Raw genomic sequence first — 15,916 nt, forward strand, 5'->3', positions numbered from 1 at the left:
ATGACATGTTTAAAGTACCCAGCGCAGTAGCAAATTGAAATAAAGGGAAATAAATAAAGGAAACGGACAAAGCAGTTATTGAGGATGAACTATGAAACTAGTTACGAAGAAGAATAAGAAGAAACTATAACCGTAACTCAAATTAAAATTAGGCAACATTGCAAACCCTAAATAAAAATTACCAAAAAATAGATTAATTAAAATTCAACAAACATCGCAAACCGTAAAAGTTCATGAAAAAATTTACTGACTGTGTTGGAAGGCACGTCGAGACCGAGACTGCAGAAGAAGACGGTGAGGAGACCTCAGGAGATGGCGCTGAGACTGGAAAAGACGACGCCGACGAGACCTCAGGAGAATGCAGCAAGACACGCGCAGAAGACGGAGGTGAAAAAGACGACAACGGCGCTCGGAGACTGATTAGTTAGGATTAGTGAGAAGATGAGAATGGTGAGGGTGAGTTAGGGTAATTTAGATAATATTTTTTTTAACTTAGCGATCGCTTTTGCGACTGATTAGTTTATAAAATTGGTCACTAATTTAAAAATTAGCAACCGATTTAGTGACCACAACTTTAGCGACCGAATTAGCAATCAACCACATTATTCTATTCACCTATAGATCGATTGCAAAATCGGTCGCTAAATTAAAAAAATAGCGACCAATTTTGAGACCAAGAGTCCCAAGGACATTCCTTCCTTTGTTTTGGTTGCTAATTTGGTCGCTAAATTAAAAAATAGCGACGATTTTAGCGACCATTTATATTCGAGTTGTATAAAACTAGTCGGTCGCTAATTCGGTGGCTATTAGTGACTGATTATGTTAGTCACTAAAATCAGTCGCTAAATTAACAATTAACAACTGATTTAGCGACCAGTAATTTAACGACTGAATTAGTGACCAATGTAAACCCCGGTTAAATTAGTTAATAAATTAGTTTTTAATAAGGAGGATTAGAAATGTGAATATTATATTAAATTAGGATAGAGCTCATTGAAACGAAAATTTTGACACCAATTTCGAAGAAAACGGTCTAAAATTGGACCGAACGAGCCGAACCGGTTGAACCGGACCCAAACCGGGCTGTCGGTTCAACCGGACCCACACTTTTAATGAGCCCGAAAGCCCTTCTTCTCCATTTCACCAGCTGCAGCGTGAAAATGCCCAGGGAGAAGAAAAACACTCCCGAACCCTTACGGTAACCTTCCAACCCCCGTAACTCCTCCGTTCGAGCTCCGATCGCCGCACCGTTTGCGGCCACGCGTTCACCGCGTCGAGCTCTATATTTCTATCGGAACAATTTCATAGGTAACTTATTTAATCACTCTCAGCTTCATCTTCCCCCAATTTTCGAATTTTAAGTGGGAATATTGAATTTCTTTGATTTCTGATGTTTTAGGATCCAATTAGCTTGAGAGAAACGTTCACTCTTGCTTATGTGAAGCTTGGGTAAGGTGAGGATACGATAATTCTATTTTATTTTCATTAAATTTGAGCTTTGAGTATTAAATTGGGTATATATGTATTATGAATGTGTATTAGGTTGAAAATAAATAATTGGAGCTTGAAATTGTGAATACTGGAACTTGGAGGAAGCGGATTAGTTGAGTTTTGAGGGGTTGTCTTGGTTTTGAATAAATAGCTTTGGTCGTTACGTGGAAATCGGCTAAGGTATGGTTTAGGTTTCTTGCATTTAATATATAATGTTCTGTGAAAACTTAGGCTAGATGACCATAGGATAAGTTGGAATGCAGGTGTATGCTTAATGTTTAGTAATTTGTCGATGAATATATATATTTGGTTGAAGTTTATTGGATAATTAGTTATTAACTAACGATTTGGTGAATTATTGATTTGAGGTATTTGTGTTAAAAGCCTAGGATTTGTGAACTATGATTCTTAGTTGAATTTTGGTTGTTGGATTTGAATATTGTATGAGTTTAATTGTTGATTTGAAGTAGATTTATTGTGGTGATTGTTATGATGATGAGGAAGGGTATGTTGAATTGAAAAGAAAGCAGGTTTGGACCCGAAAAGGGTGACAAAATCCGAGTTTTAGAGGAGATGCTGCCGAAATTTTATAAAAAATTAGAGATTTTGTTTAGATGATTATTTAAAAGAGATTTAGATTTAAATGTTATATGGTTTGGTTTTGAGTTATTAAGAAAGTGAGTATGTTTTAAGTTTGAAGTTTGATTCTTAGAAAAGAAAGAATTATGTTTTGAATTGAAACTATTGATGGACGAAATGTGAGGTGTGATAATGAAGGATAAGGATTGAATATGTTTAATGTATGATGATGAATGAGATGCAATTGAGAATGATGTGGATGTTGAGGAATTATAATTGAATTATTTATATGGCTTATGAATTTGAATAATCTGAGATACGAGATTCCCTGGATTAAGTGCCGTGGCTTGCCACCACGTGTACCAGGTTGAAAACTCGATACTCTGTTGACCCTACGACGTAAGTGTGACCGGGCACTATATAAATTCCTGGGAATGTTACCCCCATTGAGCAATATTGATTATTTGAGAAAAATCTATGCATAGACTCTTGGGGATGCACGTCGGGGGACAGTCTAAGGACAATTCAGACTTGTCGGGTTGGCTGGATAACCGACAGATGAGCCTCATCAGCCATAGGACAGACATGCATCATATGCATATTACTTGAATTACTTGCTTGTGCTCTAATTGGGTGTGCCTACCTGTATTTGCCAAGCTAAATGTGTATTTGTTACCTGCAGTAGTTGTAACTTTCTTGTGTTTGCCTTTATCTGTCTATTTGCCTGTGAAAATGCATGATGGAGTTGGAGGTATGGAGGAATGGCAGCATAGGACTTAGATTTAAGGTTAAGTTAAGTTATAATTAAATATTTTTAGGAAACCACCTTTTATGGCTTCTGTTTAATACTTTAAGCTCTACAATCTGAGTGTCGGCGTTCTAGGATTGCCTCTGGCATTCCCAGGACCTTATATATTATGTGTGTGGCACCTTTACCATACTGAGAACCTCCGGTTCTCATTCCATACTATGTTGTTTTTCAGATGCAGGTCGGGAGCCATCTCGTTAGGCGTTTGGACTCTTAAAGCGGAGGGGTTACTGGATAGTGTTGTTGTATAGTTTTGTTGTACAGTGATGTGTATATATGTACTTAGCTTTCTCTCCGCATAACTTGTCCTTTTTGATCCTCTTAGAGGTTTATGGAGAGGCAGGATTGTGTGTATGTACTTTTGGGTTTTGGATATGTATGTATATATGTGTAAATATTCTCCGACCAGTCTTGACTTCGCAGGCTGAGTTAGGAGCTTGTTATTTTGTATCTTTGGCACTCTATTCCTACTTCTGTTATCTTATGTTTGACAGTTACAGTTTTCTTAGCATGCAAGTTAACTCGTTTCTTGAGCGTTGCGCTTTTATCTCGCGATTTTTATTTCCCCTATCCTTCAAGGCTCCTAGCATATTATAACTCTTTTGCTATTATATGTACTTATTTTATTTTAGACGTCGTAATACCACATCACCTCTGTTTTACGACTTAAGCGTAAAGCTTTGTGTGGTAGGGTGTTACATTATGGTATCAGAGCAGTTCGTTCCTATAGAGCCTGAAAGACGGACTGATTGTGCTTCTGTGCATTCTCTGTATATGTGTGTATGTGCTATTAGGATATCTGATTGATATATATGGCATAAACGTTTGTGAGCATGCATTTGGAACTTAAAGCATTAGACCTGCGATATTGAGACTGATCAACTTAATATCACTTGTTTGGTGTGTATAGGGACCAGATGTCGACTCGCGGACGCGGTCGCGGGCGAGGTAGAGGTAGGACAGGCACCGTTACTCCTGTACCCACAGGGACTGATCCAGTAGACTTTATGGCTGCCTTGGGAAATATGGCTGCAGCTATGCAGGCAACAGCTGAGGCACTGGGTAATCAGATAAATCAGGGTAATCATGGGAACAATAATGATGAGGACGGTCCTATGACACTTGCTACATTTCTGAAAGTTCGCCCTCCGACTTTTAGGGGAACCTCAAATCCCACTGATGCAGATAATTGGATTCAGGCTATGGAAAGGGCATTACAGGCACAACAGGTTCCTGAAGAGCAATAGGTTGAATTTGGGACTTATCAGTTGCAAGGTGAAGCTCAGTATTAGTGGCAGGGAACACGACGTATCCTGCAGCCTGATGGTGCTGCGATTTCTTGGGAGGTTTTCCGGACAGAGTTCTATAAGAAGTACTTTCCTAATTCAGCTAGAAATGCCAAGGAACTTGAATTAATGCAGTTAAAGCAGGGACAGATGACTGTTGCTGAGTATACCAGTAAATTTGAGGAGTTATGTCGCTTTTCTCGTATCTGTCAAGGTGCGCCTGAAGATTTTGCTGAATGGAAGTGTATTAAATATGAGGGAGGTCTTCGGAGCGATATTCTGAGCTTCGTTGCCCCAATGGAGATCAGGGTGTTTTCTGAATTAGTGAATAAGAGTAGGGTGGCTGAGGATTGTGTGAGGAAGGCGGCAGCAGAGAAAGGGAGTTTGAGGATGCCTTTTCAGAGGCCTTCAGGGAGGAACTTTGCTCCGAGAGGTAGGAATTTCAAGCGTGGAGGCTTTGTTCCGCAGCAGACTCAGGGTCAGGGTAATTATAGAAGGCCGAATATTACTGCTAATCAAGGAAAAAGGTTTGGGAAGCAGCCACAGCAGGATCTGAATTGTCAGAAGTGTGGAAAATATCATCCTGGAGTTCCGTGTAGATTAGGACTTGGAGTGTGCTATTCCTGTGGACAGCCCGGGCATATAGCCAGTAATTGCCCTGAGAAGAAGAAGTATGAGACTGGTAGGGTGCAACAGCCGGGGAGAGTATACACTACTTCTACCATTGGTGCTGAGGGATCTGAGACACTTATTAGAGGTAATTGTGAAATGGCTGGTAAAATCTTAAATGCTTTATTTGATTCAGGAGCAAGTCATTCATTTATTGCATTTGAAAAGGCCCATGAATTAAGATTGAGAATGGTGGTCTTAGGTTATGATTTGAAAGTATATAATGCTACTCATGAAGCTATGGTGACTAGAATAGAATGTCCACAAGTTCCCTTTCGAATACAACAGCGTGAATTTGTGCATGATTTGATTTGTTTGCCTATGACTGGTCTTGATCTCATTTTAGGATTGGATTGGTTATCCAAGAATCATGTTTTGCTTGATTGTTCTGATAAGTCAGTACAGTTTATGCCAGAAGGGTCAGAAGCACCGGTTGTGGTGAATAGTTACTATTTGAACTCTATGATAGTAAACTGTTCTGGAACCGAATGTCAGGGTATTATGTTATTAACTGCGGGAGTATCAGGTGATGATCAGAGTTTAGAGCAAATTCCGGTTGTATGTGAATTTCCAGATGTGTTTCCGGATGATATTAATGAATTCCCACCTAACCGAGAGGTTGAATTTGCAATTGAGTTGGTACCTGGATCCGGTCCAATTTCAATTACTCCTTATAGGATGTCGCCTTTAGAAATGGCTGAACTGAAAGCTCAGCTGGAAGATCTGTTGGGTAAGCATTTTATCCGACCAAGTATTTCTCCGTGGGGAGCGCCAGTGTTACTGGTAAAGAAGAAGGATGGGAGTATGCGGCTGTGTGTCGATTATCGGCAATTGAATAAGATCACTGTGAAGAATAAATATCCGTTGCCTAGAATCGATGATCTAATGGATCAACTACAGGGTGCCAGTGTGTTTTCTAAGATTGACCTGCGATCCGGATATCATCAGATAAGGGTTAGAGACGAGGATATTCCGAAAACTGCTTTCAGAACCCGTTATGGTCATTATGAGTATACAGTGATGTCTTTCGGGTTAACTAATGCCCCGGCAGTATTTATGGATTATATGAACAGGATTTTTCGACCGTATCTGGACAAGTTTGTTATTGTCTTCATTGATGACATTCTTGTTTATTCTAAGACTGAAGAGGAGCATGCTGATCATTTGCAAACTGTGCTGCAAATTCTGAGAGACAGGAAGTTATATGCTAAGCTATCTAAATGTGAGTTTTGGAAGAGTGAAGTGAAGTTTCTCGACCACATGGTGAGTAAGCAGGGGATAGCTGTGGATCCTGCTAAGGTGGAAGCAGTGATGAATTGGGAGCGACCAATTTTAGTGACAGAGATCAGGAGTTTCTTAGGTTTGGCGGGGTATTATCGCAGATTCATTAAGGGATTTTCACAGCTCACCTTACCTTTAACTAAATTGACTAGGAAGGATACACCTTTTATCTGGACTCCGAAATGTGAAGAGAGTTTCCAGGCATTGAAGCACAGGTTGACTACTGCACCTGTATTGGTATTACCTGAACCAAATGAACCGTTTGAAGTGTATTGTGATGCATCTCTGAAAGGTTTGGGGTGTGTTCTGATGCAGCACCAGAATGTTGTAGCATACGCCTCACGGCAGTTAAGGCCGCATGAGATGAACTACCCGACACACGATTTAGAACTTGCTGCTGTTGTGTTTGCTTTAAAGATTTGGAGGCACTACCTCTATGGTATTAAGTTTCTTGTTTTCTCAGACCATAAGAGTTTGAAGTATCTTTTTGAGCAGAAAGAGTTGAATATGCGTCAGAGGAGGTGGATGGAGCTTCTGAAAGATTATGATTTTGAATTGAATTATCATCCAGGAAAAGCGAACGTTGTGGCGGACGCTTTGAGTCGGAAGTCTTTATATGCAGCTTGGATGATGCTACGGGAGGAAGAGTTACTGAAGGCATTCCAAGGTTTGAATTTGGGAGTTAGAGAAGAATCTGGAATCCTGTGTTTAAGTCGGTTGCAAATTTCTAGTGATTTTAAATCAGAACTTCTGAAGGCTCATCGAGACAGTGAAGCGTTACGTAAGGTATTACCAGCAGTCGAACAGGGGAAACAGTGGAGAGTGTCAGAAGGACAGGATGGTTTGTGGAGGTTTAAGAACCGGATTATTGTGCCAGATATTGGAGACCTGCGACAGAGAATCTTGAAGGAAGCTCATAAGAGCGGGTTTTCAATTCACCCAGGGAGCACTAAAATGTATCAGGATCTGAAAGCGATGTTCTGGTGGCCAGGTATGAAGAATGATGTGGCATTGCATGTATCTAAATGTTTAACGTGTCAGAAGGTTAAGATTGAGCATCAGAGACCATCAGGGACCCTTCAGCCTTTGGAGATTCCACAATGGAAATGGGAGAGTATCGCAATGGATTTTGTGATAGGTTTGCCTAGAACCCGATCTGGTTGTGACGCTATTTGGGTGGTTGTGGATCGACTAACAAAATCAGCTCACTTTCTTCCTATCCGAATAAGCTGCACAATGGAGGAATTGGCTCGAATGTATATTAAAGAGATTGTCAGGTTGCATGGCGTGCCTTCTACTATCATATCTGATAGAGATCCTCGTTTCACATCAAGGTTCTAGGGAGCTTTTCAGCGTGCATTTGGGACTCAGTTAAGCTTGAGTACTGCGTATCACCCTCAGACAGATGGTCAGTCAGAAAGAACTATTCAGACCTTGGAGGATATGCTAAGGGCTTGTGTTTTAGACCAGCCTGCGAGTTGGGATCGGTATATGCCATTAATAGAATTTGCTTATAATAATAGCTATCATGCGAGCATCGGAATGGCTCCATATGAGGCTCTGTATGGCAGAAAATGTCAGTCTCCACTATGTTGGTATGAAACTGGAGAAAGGAGTTTATTAGGGCCTGAAATGATAGCTGAAACGACTGAGCAGATAAAGAAGATTCGTAGTCGAATGCTTATAGCCCAAAGCCGCCAGAAGAGCTATGCTGATCAGAGGCGAAAGCCTTTGGAATTCGAAGAAGGAGAACATGTCTTTCTAAAAGTTACACCAACCACTGGAGTGGGAAGAGCTATTAAGACCAAGAAACTGAATCCTCGTTATATTGGACCGTTTGAGATTCTGAAGAGAATTGGACCAGTGGCTTATAGAATTGCCTTACCGCCGTACCTTTCGAATTTGCACGATGTATTTCATGTATCACAGCTTCGGAAGTATACTCCTGATGCAAGTCATGTTCTAGAACCAGAACCAATCCAAGTGAGAGAAGATCTAACACTTCCAATAGCCCCGGTAAGAATTGATGACACCAGTGTTAAACGATTACGGGGAAGGGAAGTATCATTGGTAAAAGTAGCTTGGGGTCGAGCTGGTATCGAGGAACATACCTGGGAACTCGAATCAGATATGCGAAAGGACTATCCAAATCTCTTTTCAGGTAACTAGATTTGAATTTTGAGGGCAAAATTCTTTATTAGGTGGGTAGGATGTAAACCCCGGTTAAATTAGTTAATAAATTAGTTTTTAATAAGGAGGATTAGAAATGTGAATATTATATTAAATTAGGATAGAGCTCATCGAAACGAAAATTTTGACACCAATTTCGAAGAAAACGGTCTAAAATTGGACCGAACGAGCCGAACCGGTTGAACCGGACCCGAACCGGGCTGTCGGTTCAACCGGACCCACACTTTTAATGAGCCCGAAAGCCCTTCTTCTCCATTTCACCAGCTGCAGCGTGAAAATGCCCAGGGAGAAGAAAAACACTCCCGAACCCTTACGGTAACCTTCCAACCCCCGTAACTCCTCCGTTCGAGCTCCGATCGCCGCACCGTTTGCGGCCACGCGTTCACCGCGTCGAGCTCTACATTTCTATCGGAACAATTTCATAGGTAACTTATTTAATCACTCTCAGCTTCATCTTCCCCCAATTTTCGAATTTTAAGTGGGAATATTGAATTTCTTTGATTTCTGATGTTTTAGGATCCAATTAGCTTGAGAGAAACGTTCACTCTTGCTTATGTGAAGCTTGGGTAAGGTGAGGATACGATAATTCTATTTTATTTTCATTAAATTTGAGCTTTGAGTATTAAATTGGGTATATATGTATTATGAATGTGTATTAGGTTGAAAATAAATAATTGGAGCTTGAAATTGTGAATACTGGAACTTGGAGGAAGCGGATTAGTTGAGTTTTGAGGGGTTGTCTTGGTTTTGAATAAATAGCTTTGGTCGTTACGTGGAAATCGGCTAAGGTATGGTTTAGGTTTCTTGCATTTAATATATAATGTTCTGTGAAAACTTAGGCTAGATGACCATAGGATAAGTTGGAATGCAGGTGTATGCTTAATGTTTAGTAATTTGTCGATGAATATATATATTTGGTTGAAGTTTATTGGATAATTAGTTATTAACTAACGATTTGGTGAATTATTGATTTGAGGTATTTGTGTTAAAAGCCTAGGATTTGTGAACTATGATTCTTAGTTGAATTTTGGTTGTTGGATTTGAATATTGTATGAGTTTAATTGTTGATTTGAAGTAGATTTATTGTGGTGATTGTTATGATGATGAGGAAGGGTATGTTGAATTGAAAAGAAAGCAGGTTTGGACCCAAAAAGGGTGACAAAATCCGAGTTTTAGAGGAGATGCTGCCGAAATTTTATAAAAAATTAGAGATTTTGTTTAGATGATTATTTAAAAGAGATTTAGATTTAAATGTTATATGGTTTGGTTTTGAGTTATTAAGAAAGTGAGTATGTTTTAAGTTTGAAGTTTGATTCTTAGAAAAGAAAGAATTATGTTTTGAATTGAAACTATTGATGGACGGAATGTGAGGTGTGATAATGAAGGATAAGGATTGAATATGTTTAATGTATGATGATGAATGAGATGCAATTGAGAATGATGTGGATGTTGAGGAATTATAATTGAATTATTTATATGGCTTATGAATTTGAATAATCTGAGATACGAGATTCCCTGGATTAAGTGCCGTGGCTTGCCACCACGTGTACCAAGTTGAAAACTCGATACTCTGTTGACCCTACGACGTAAGTGTGACCGGGCACTATATAAATTCCTGGGAATGTTACCCCCATTGAGCAATATTGATTATTTGAGAAAAATCTATGCATAGACTCTTGGGGATGCACGTCGGGGGACAGTCTAAGGACAATTCAGACTTGTCGGGTTGGCTGGATAACCGACAGATGAGCCTCATCAGCCATAGGACAGACATGCATCATATGCATATTACTTGAATTACTTGCTTGTGCTCTAATTGGGTGTGCCTACCTGTATTTGCCAAGCTAAATGTGTATTTGTTACCTGCAGTAGTTGTAACTTTCTTGTGTTTGCCTTTATCTGTCTATTTGCCTGTGAAAATGCATGATGGAGTTGGAGGTATGGAGGAATGGCAGCATAGGACTTAGATTTAAGGTTAAGTTAAGTTATAATTAAATATTTTTAGGAAACCACCTTTTATGGCTTCTGTTTAATACTTTAAGCTCTACAATCTGAGTGTCGGCGTTCTAGGATTGCCTCTGGCATTCCCAGGACCTTATATATTATGTGTGTGGCACCTTTACCATACTGAGAACCTCCGGTTCTCATTCCATACTATGTTGTTTTTCAGATGCAGGTCGGGAGCCATCTCGTTAGGCGTCTGGACTCTTAAAGCGGAGGGGTTACTGGATAGTGTTGTTGTATAGTTTTGTTGTACAGTGATGTGTATATATGTACTTAGCTTTCTCTCCGCATAACTTGTCCTTTTTGATCCTCTTAGAGGTTTATGGAGAGGCAGGATTGTGTGTATGTACTTTTGGGTTTTGGATATGTATGTATATATGTGTAAATATTCTCCGACCAGTCTTGACTTCGCAGGCTGAGTTAGGAGCTTGTTATTTTGTATCTTTGGCACTCTATTCCTACTTCTGTTATCTTATGTTTGACAGTTACAATTTTCTTAGCATGCAAGTTAACTCGTTTCTTGAGCGTTGCGCTTTTATCTCGCGATTTTTATTTCCCCTATCCTTCAAGGCTCCTAGCATATTATAACTCTTTTGCTATTATATGTACTTATTTTATTTTAGACGTCGTAATACCACATCACCTCTGTTTTACGACTTAAGCGTAAAGCTTTGTGTGGTAGGGTGTTACAACCAAACAGTTGTTCACCCTATTTTACTATCAGTTGCAAAATCGGTCGCTAAAATAAAAAATAGCGACCGCTTTTGTGACCAACAGTTCCAAAGACATTATTTCCATTTTGGTTGTTAAATCAGACGCTAAATAAAAAAATAGCAACCGATTTTAGTGACTGATTTTGTTTTGGTTGTATTTAAAACTTATCAGTCGCTAATTCGGTAGCTATTAGCGACCGAATTTTTGGGTCGGTAAAATCAGTCGCTGAATCTAATTTAGCGACCTATATTGATTTGGTCCTAAAAATTCTGTATCGGTCACTATTAACAACTAATTTTTTCGGTTGCTAAAATCAGTTGCTATTCCAATATTTTCTTGTAGTGGATAAACTTAAATTATATTAATATTTGTTGTGATCAACTTAACGTGTTAAATATTCAATTTTATGAGAAAAAAGTTGACTCATGCGCAGTTTTTCAAAAATCAATGTGAATACTAACTTATTTTAAAGTATTTTTTATATGCACTTTTAAAAATTTAACATTAATAATAATTTGTTTTAATTATATTTAAAATATTAATATGTAATACTAAAATTAGTTATTAAAATCAATTATCAATAAAAAATATATATATTTATACAAAATATATTGATAACTGATTTTAGTAGTTAATTTTAGTGTACGAATAATTTTTTTTACAAATAAATAGTTGTAAATATTCGTAAGCATACATTAAATATGTTATATAATTTATAAGGATTTCTAAATATTTCTCTCATAACATGGAGGTCACAATTCGGTTATTAAAGCGTAGCATTGATTGCACTTATATATATATTAACTGAATTATTTGATCCATGAATAAAGTAAAAGGAAGGGGATTGTTGCAGATGGAAAGTAAATGGAAAAGGACAAGTGTGACCATAAACTACAGTGTTTTCCTTATTACTTTACTCAACATTATTGAACTAAGTAGTTATGCATACTGCTCGAACTCCATCATAAATTCATAGCTATGAATATCGAATTTATTCATATATATTGAGAATGGAGAAATTTCAGTCTCAATAATATACGGAAATCTTCCTGTTTGTGTCCTATCCTATACTTTTTAACAATACACTTATATAATAAGAATTTTTTATTTTAATAAATAAATTAAATATAATAATTATCGAAATAAATAATTTAAAAAATATTTACCGAAATAAATATCAAACGAGATAATTTTGCACGTATCTTATTTACAGTGTAAATAAGATTGATGTAGTTTTTCAATTTTTGTATATCTCGTTCATTGTGTAAACGAGATATATGCATTTATAAATAATTAAATATAATTTTTTAAAAAATAACAAATCTTAATGCTTTTAATTTGACCAAACTCTTAAAAATGAAATTGTTTTAAATAATAGGAAAGATAAACCGTCTATTTTAAATAATAGGAAAGATAGACTGTCCATTTAAAATAAGCACGTTAACACGTTCATAAGTACACCGTTAAACTGCCCACTATTAACACGAGTTAATACTCAAATTGGCCCCTGAAATTTGACCCCGACTCAATTTAGCCCTTTAGATTTCAATTCACTCTAATTGTACCCTGAAATTTTGTCCCGCGCCTCAATTTGGCCCTTTCGTCGTTTTTCGTCACCGGAGAGCTGACTTGACAATTTTAAATGACACCTGGCAGTCTCAAAATGACGCCGTTTTACTGTTGGGGCCGAAATCTTTAGAAACAACGTCGTTGACATGAGAAAGGGGTTAAATGAAAATCCAAACATTAACCACTTCAAAGGTGAAACCCAATTGACCCTTTCTCTTCCTCCTCTTCCCCTCGTTTTCCTTTCCGTCAGAGAAGCACCATGGGTGTCGCAGTAATGAAATTTTGAAGCTTTTCTTACTTGTTTCTACCCCCATTGTATGTGAAGATTAATTACTTGGGAGTCATCTTTTGGGAGTCATCTTTTGAAAAACAGGTTAGTAACAAAATCGTTGCTCTCAACTACCGTGTTCTGTTTTTCTTAAAAAAATGTTGGTTGTGGGTTGTTTTTCATTTTTTCACTCTACTTCATCAGTGAAACTTTGGGAGAATGTGGTTGATTATGGTTGTTGATGATGATAGAGTTTTTGTATGTTAGAGTTTAATTTTTTTGCATGTGTGTAGCTGTGATCAACTGAATCGTTCAATTCTTTGTCCGTTTGAACAGTCTTTGATTCTTCATATTCCATTTTAAAATAACAATTTTACTCCTTCATATCCCATTTTTATTTAATTGTTGACTGGGTAATTTCTTGTAAAAATAAAGTATTCTCTGTGTTGAACATTGTCTGCATCAATGACCACCATAAATATTTTATTATACATCTGAAATTAAGTGATAATCATGAACTGAACTACTTGATTTTTCTTAGATATTTACATTAGTACTATGGCTTGGAGGTGTCGTAGATGATCATATTCAAAATTTCAGTGCATTTATATATTAAAATGGGGGCCTTGAATTTCCGTCCCTCAACTAATGAACACACATGACAATTTTGCTTTCATGTGTTTCCTTATTCCTTCTTGTACTATTGTTTACAAGAGTGCTGATATAGTGCAAAGGGAGTACTGCATTATCTAATGATCATAAGAAGAATATAATTTTGATAAAAGAATCCTACTTTTATACATAAACTTTAAGGGTGTGATTACTAGTTGGAATCTTCGAGGGAAGGATTGACTTGATGATTAAAGTGGAGTCTATTTTATTTCTCAAGAACCCTTCCCTTAAATTTTCTGCATGAATATTGTGTTTGTCCTAGTATGTGCTTCATTAACATTAGTTGACTTCAACTCTTGGCATATCAATTTGTTAAATGGAAGAATGTGTTCTTTTGGTAAAATATTTGAAGAAGTTTGAGTAAATGGGGATTATACCGTATCTTTAACTTTCCTTCTTAATGTTCTAATTTTTCTTCCCATTAATCACTTATGATCACTTTTAACATTCCCTTTAAATGGGAAATGAAATGGATGTTTTTTTTTTGTGTCTGAAATACTCTGCCATTAATTATCCTTGTAAAAAGCATAATCCTTCGTGTTTAGCTATTTCTGAATCCTACCAACTCTGTCTGCATCAATGACCACCATGAGTGTTTTGGCTTGGGAACAATTATATATGTAATTATATCCAAATATTGTTGATTTTACTTGCTTTATTCTTTCATGTTTTATGATTAAGGATTGCATGAGACAGATTGAAATTAAACCAAATACCTTTAACAAAATATTCATGTTTTAATTCTTCTTTTTTTTAATGGTAGCTAAAACACTTTTAATTGATTAAACATAGTTTAGACATAGTTTAGATAGTGACTGGTTTGTATTCATAGTTTAGATTAGATAGTGACTGGTTTGTATTCATTTAAGTGTTGTTATTTGTTTCACTATTTTTTTTGTCTTTGGTGATTGGTCTCTATTTAAATAGATTGTTGGATACTGTTTCATAACATCTGTCTTTGTAGGCATGCCGTGTGTCCATGCATGTGCAGCCATCTCCAAGATAAATCGAAATCCTGAGGATTTTTGTCATCATTGGCTGACCATGAAAGCCTATAGAGATACCTACAAGCACTCTCTCAATCCAATACCAGGACAAGATCTTTGGGAGAGAAGTGAACAAAATAGGCCTCATGCACCTAAAATGAAGCGAAAGCCAGGGCCAATAACCCAAAAAAGGCGGAAGGATGCTGATGAAGAGCCATCTAGTGTTAAGAAGTCAAAAACTGAAACCAAGTTAAAGAGAAAATACAAAGAATTCACATGTACTTACTGTGGTACGAGAGGGCATACAAAGAGGAGTTGCACTTATAGGAAAGCTGATGACCTTGCTAGTGCCCTTGTTAATGCAGCAGCGACTGTTGTTACAAAAGAAAAAAGTTCTAAGGCTGGAGAGACTACAGATCCAGCAAATGCTGCTACTACTAACACCCAAGCTGCTAAGATTAATGAAAATGCTCCATTAACACCAGGGCAAGCTGTTGATGATGCAAATGCTTCAGAGATTGTACTCACCCAATCCACTTACTCACAGCCAGAAAATCAGGAACAGGTAGTGATTGGTTTCTAATATTTGATTAACTGTTGACTGGTTTGTATTGGTTTATAATACACGAGTAAATGTTGGGAAGATCTAATTGATTGATATTATTTGATAATATATTGATTGGTTTTATTGGGTTGTATTGGTCACTATTTTTGTTAACAATTTCACTAGGTCCCTCCATCAAACCCACCTCCACCTCCACAACAGGTGACAAGGCCTGACAAGCTGCAATCTAAGAGGAAAACAACTTTCAATGTGGACCCAATGCAAGGAGCAAGTTCTGGGACAGCTGCACGCTTGGCAGAGTTTATGACATTCGTCCCCACCCTGGGCTTCAAACCACCAACAACAAAATAGAAAACGATTTGCAATGTTGACTGGAAGTTTTGTAGAACATATTTTGTAAAGAGCATTTGATCAAACTATGCTCTTTTGATATTTTGTTACTATATTATGTAGAGTAATCTGTTTTGGTTTAGGATATTTGAAACTATGTTATCTAGGGTATTTAAAGTATGATACAGATACTGCTATTGCTAATGCTGTGATATTGATAATAATTAATGACTATGAATTACTTATTTGTGGGTCCTCTGTCAAGTGCAAGAACCACAAAAGGTTCTATTAGATTTTCTTTTGTCATAATATCTTATCTATTTTTGTTTTCATGGGAACAAAGAAGATAATCATTGAGAGACGAAGTTATTATTTTGTATTCAATGTTTTCACAAATGAACTATACACTTAAATTTATTCACTAATGGAAGTGCATACTACATATATAGTTATTAGAACCAGCTCCTGATCTTGTCTTCATATACAGACTCATAACAGCTTGAC

At 37.2% G+C, this 15,916-nt stretch overlaps 1 protein-coding gene and 1 long non-coding RNA gene across 4 annotated transcripts; both read left to right on the forward strand.

Annotated features, from left to right (window-relative positions):
• Positions 1-1,400: 1,400 nt before the first annotated feature.
• LOC148581921 (uncharacterized) lies at positions 1,401-4,017 on the forward strand. Of its 2 annotated transcripts, none has more exons than XR_015895862.1 (3): positions 1,401-1,454; positions 1,543-1,671; positions 3,789-4,017. It is a non-coding gene; the product is annotated as an uncharacterized LOC148581921 (long non-coding RNA). The 2 variants fall into 2 exon arrangements; XR_015895856.1 differs by lacking the exon at positions 3,789-4,017 and adding an exon at positions 3,054-3,188.
• Positions 4,018-7,656: 3,639 nt separating this feature from the next.
• LOC148581922 (uncharacterized) lies at positions 7,657-10,699 on the forward strand. Of its 2 annotated transcripts, XR_015895845.1 has the most exons (3): positions 8,822-8,875; positions 8,964-9,092; positions 10,475-10,699. XR_015895845.1 is itself a non-coding variant. In XM_088495837.1 (2 exons), exons 1-2 carry the CDS (start codon positions 7,657-7,659, stop codon positions 10,498-10,500), a joined length of 645 nt encoding a protein of 214 aa, XP_088351963.1. The 2 variants fall into 2 exon arrangements, 1 of the variants encoding a protein (XP_088351963.1); XM_088495837.1 differs by lacking the exons at positions 8,822-8,875; positions 8,964-9,092 and adding an exon at positions 7,657-8,275 and having other exon boundaries at positions 10,475-10,500.
• The last annotated feature ends 5,217 nt before the right edge of the window (positions 10,700-15,916 follow it).

The sequence above is a fragment of the Arachis ipaensis genome, chromosome B10 (assembly GCF_059453495.1).
Source record: "Arachis ipaensis isolate K30076 ecotype BB chromosome B10, ASM5945349v1, whole genome shotgun sequence".
In the NCBI taxonomy this organism is placed as follows: domain Eukaryota; kingdom Viridiplantae; phylum Streptophyta; class Magnoliopsida; order Fabales; family Fabaceae; genus Arachis; species Arachis ipaensis.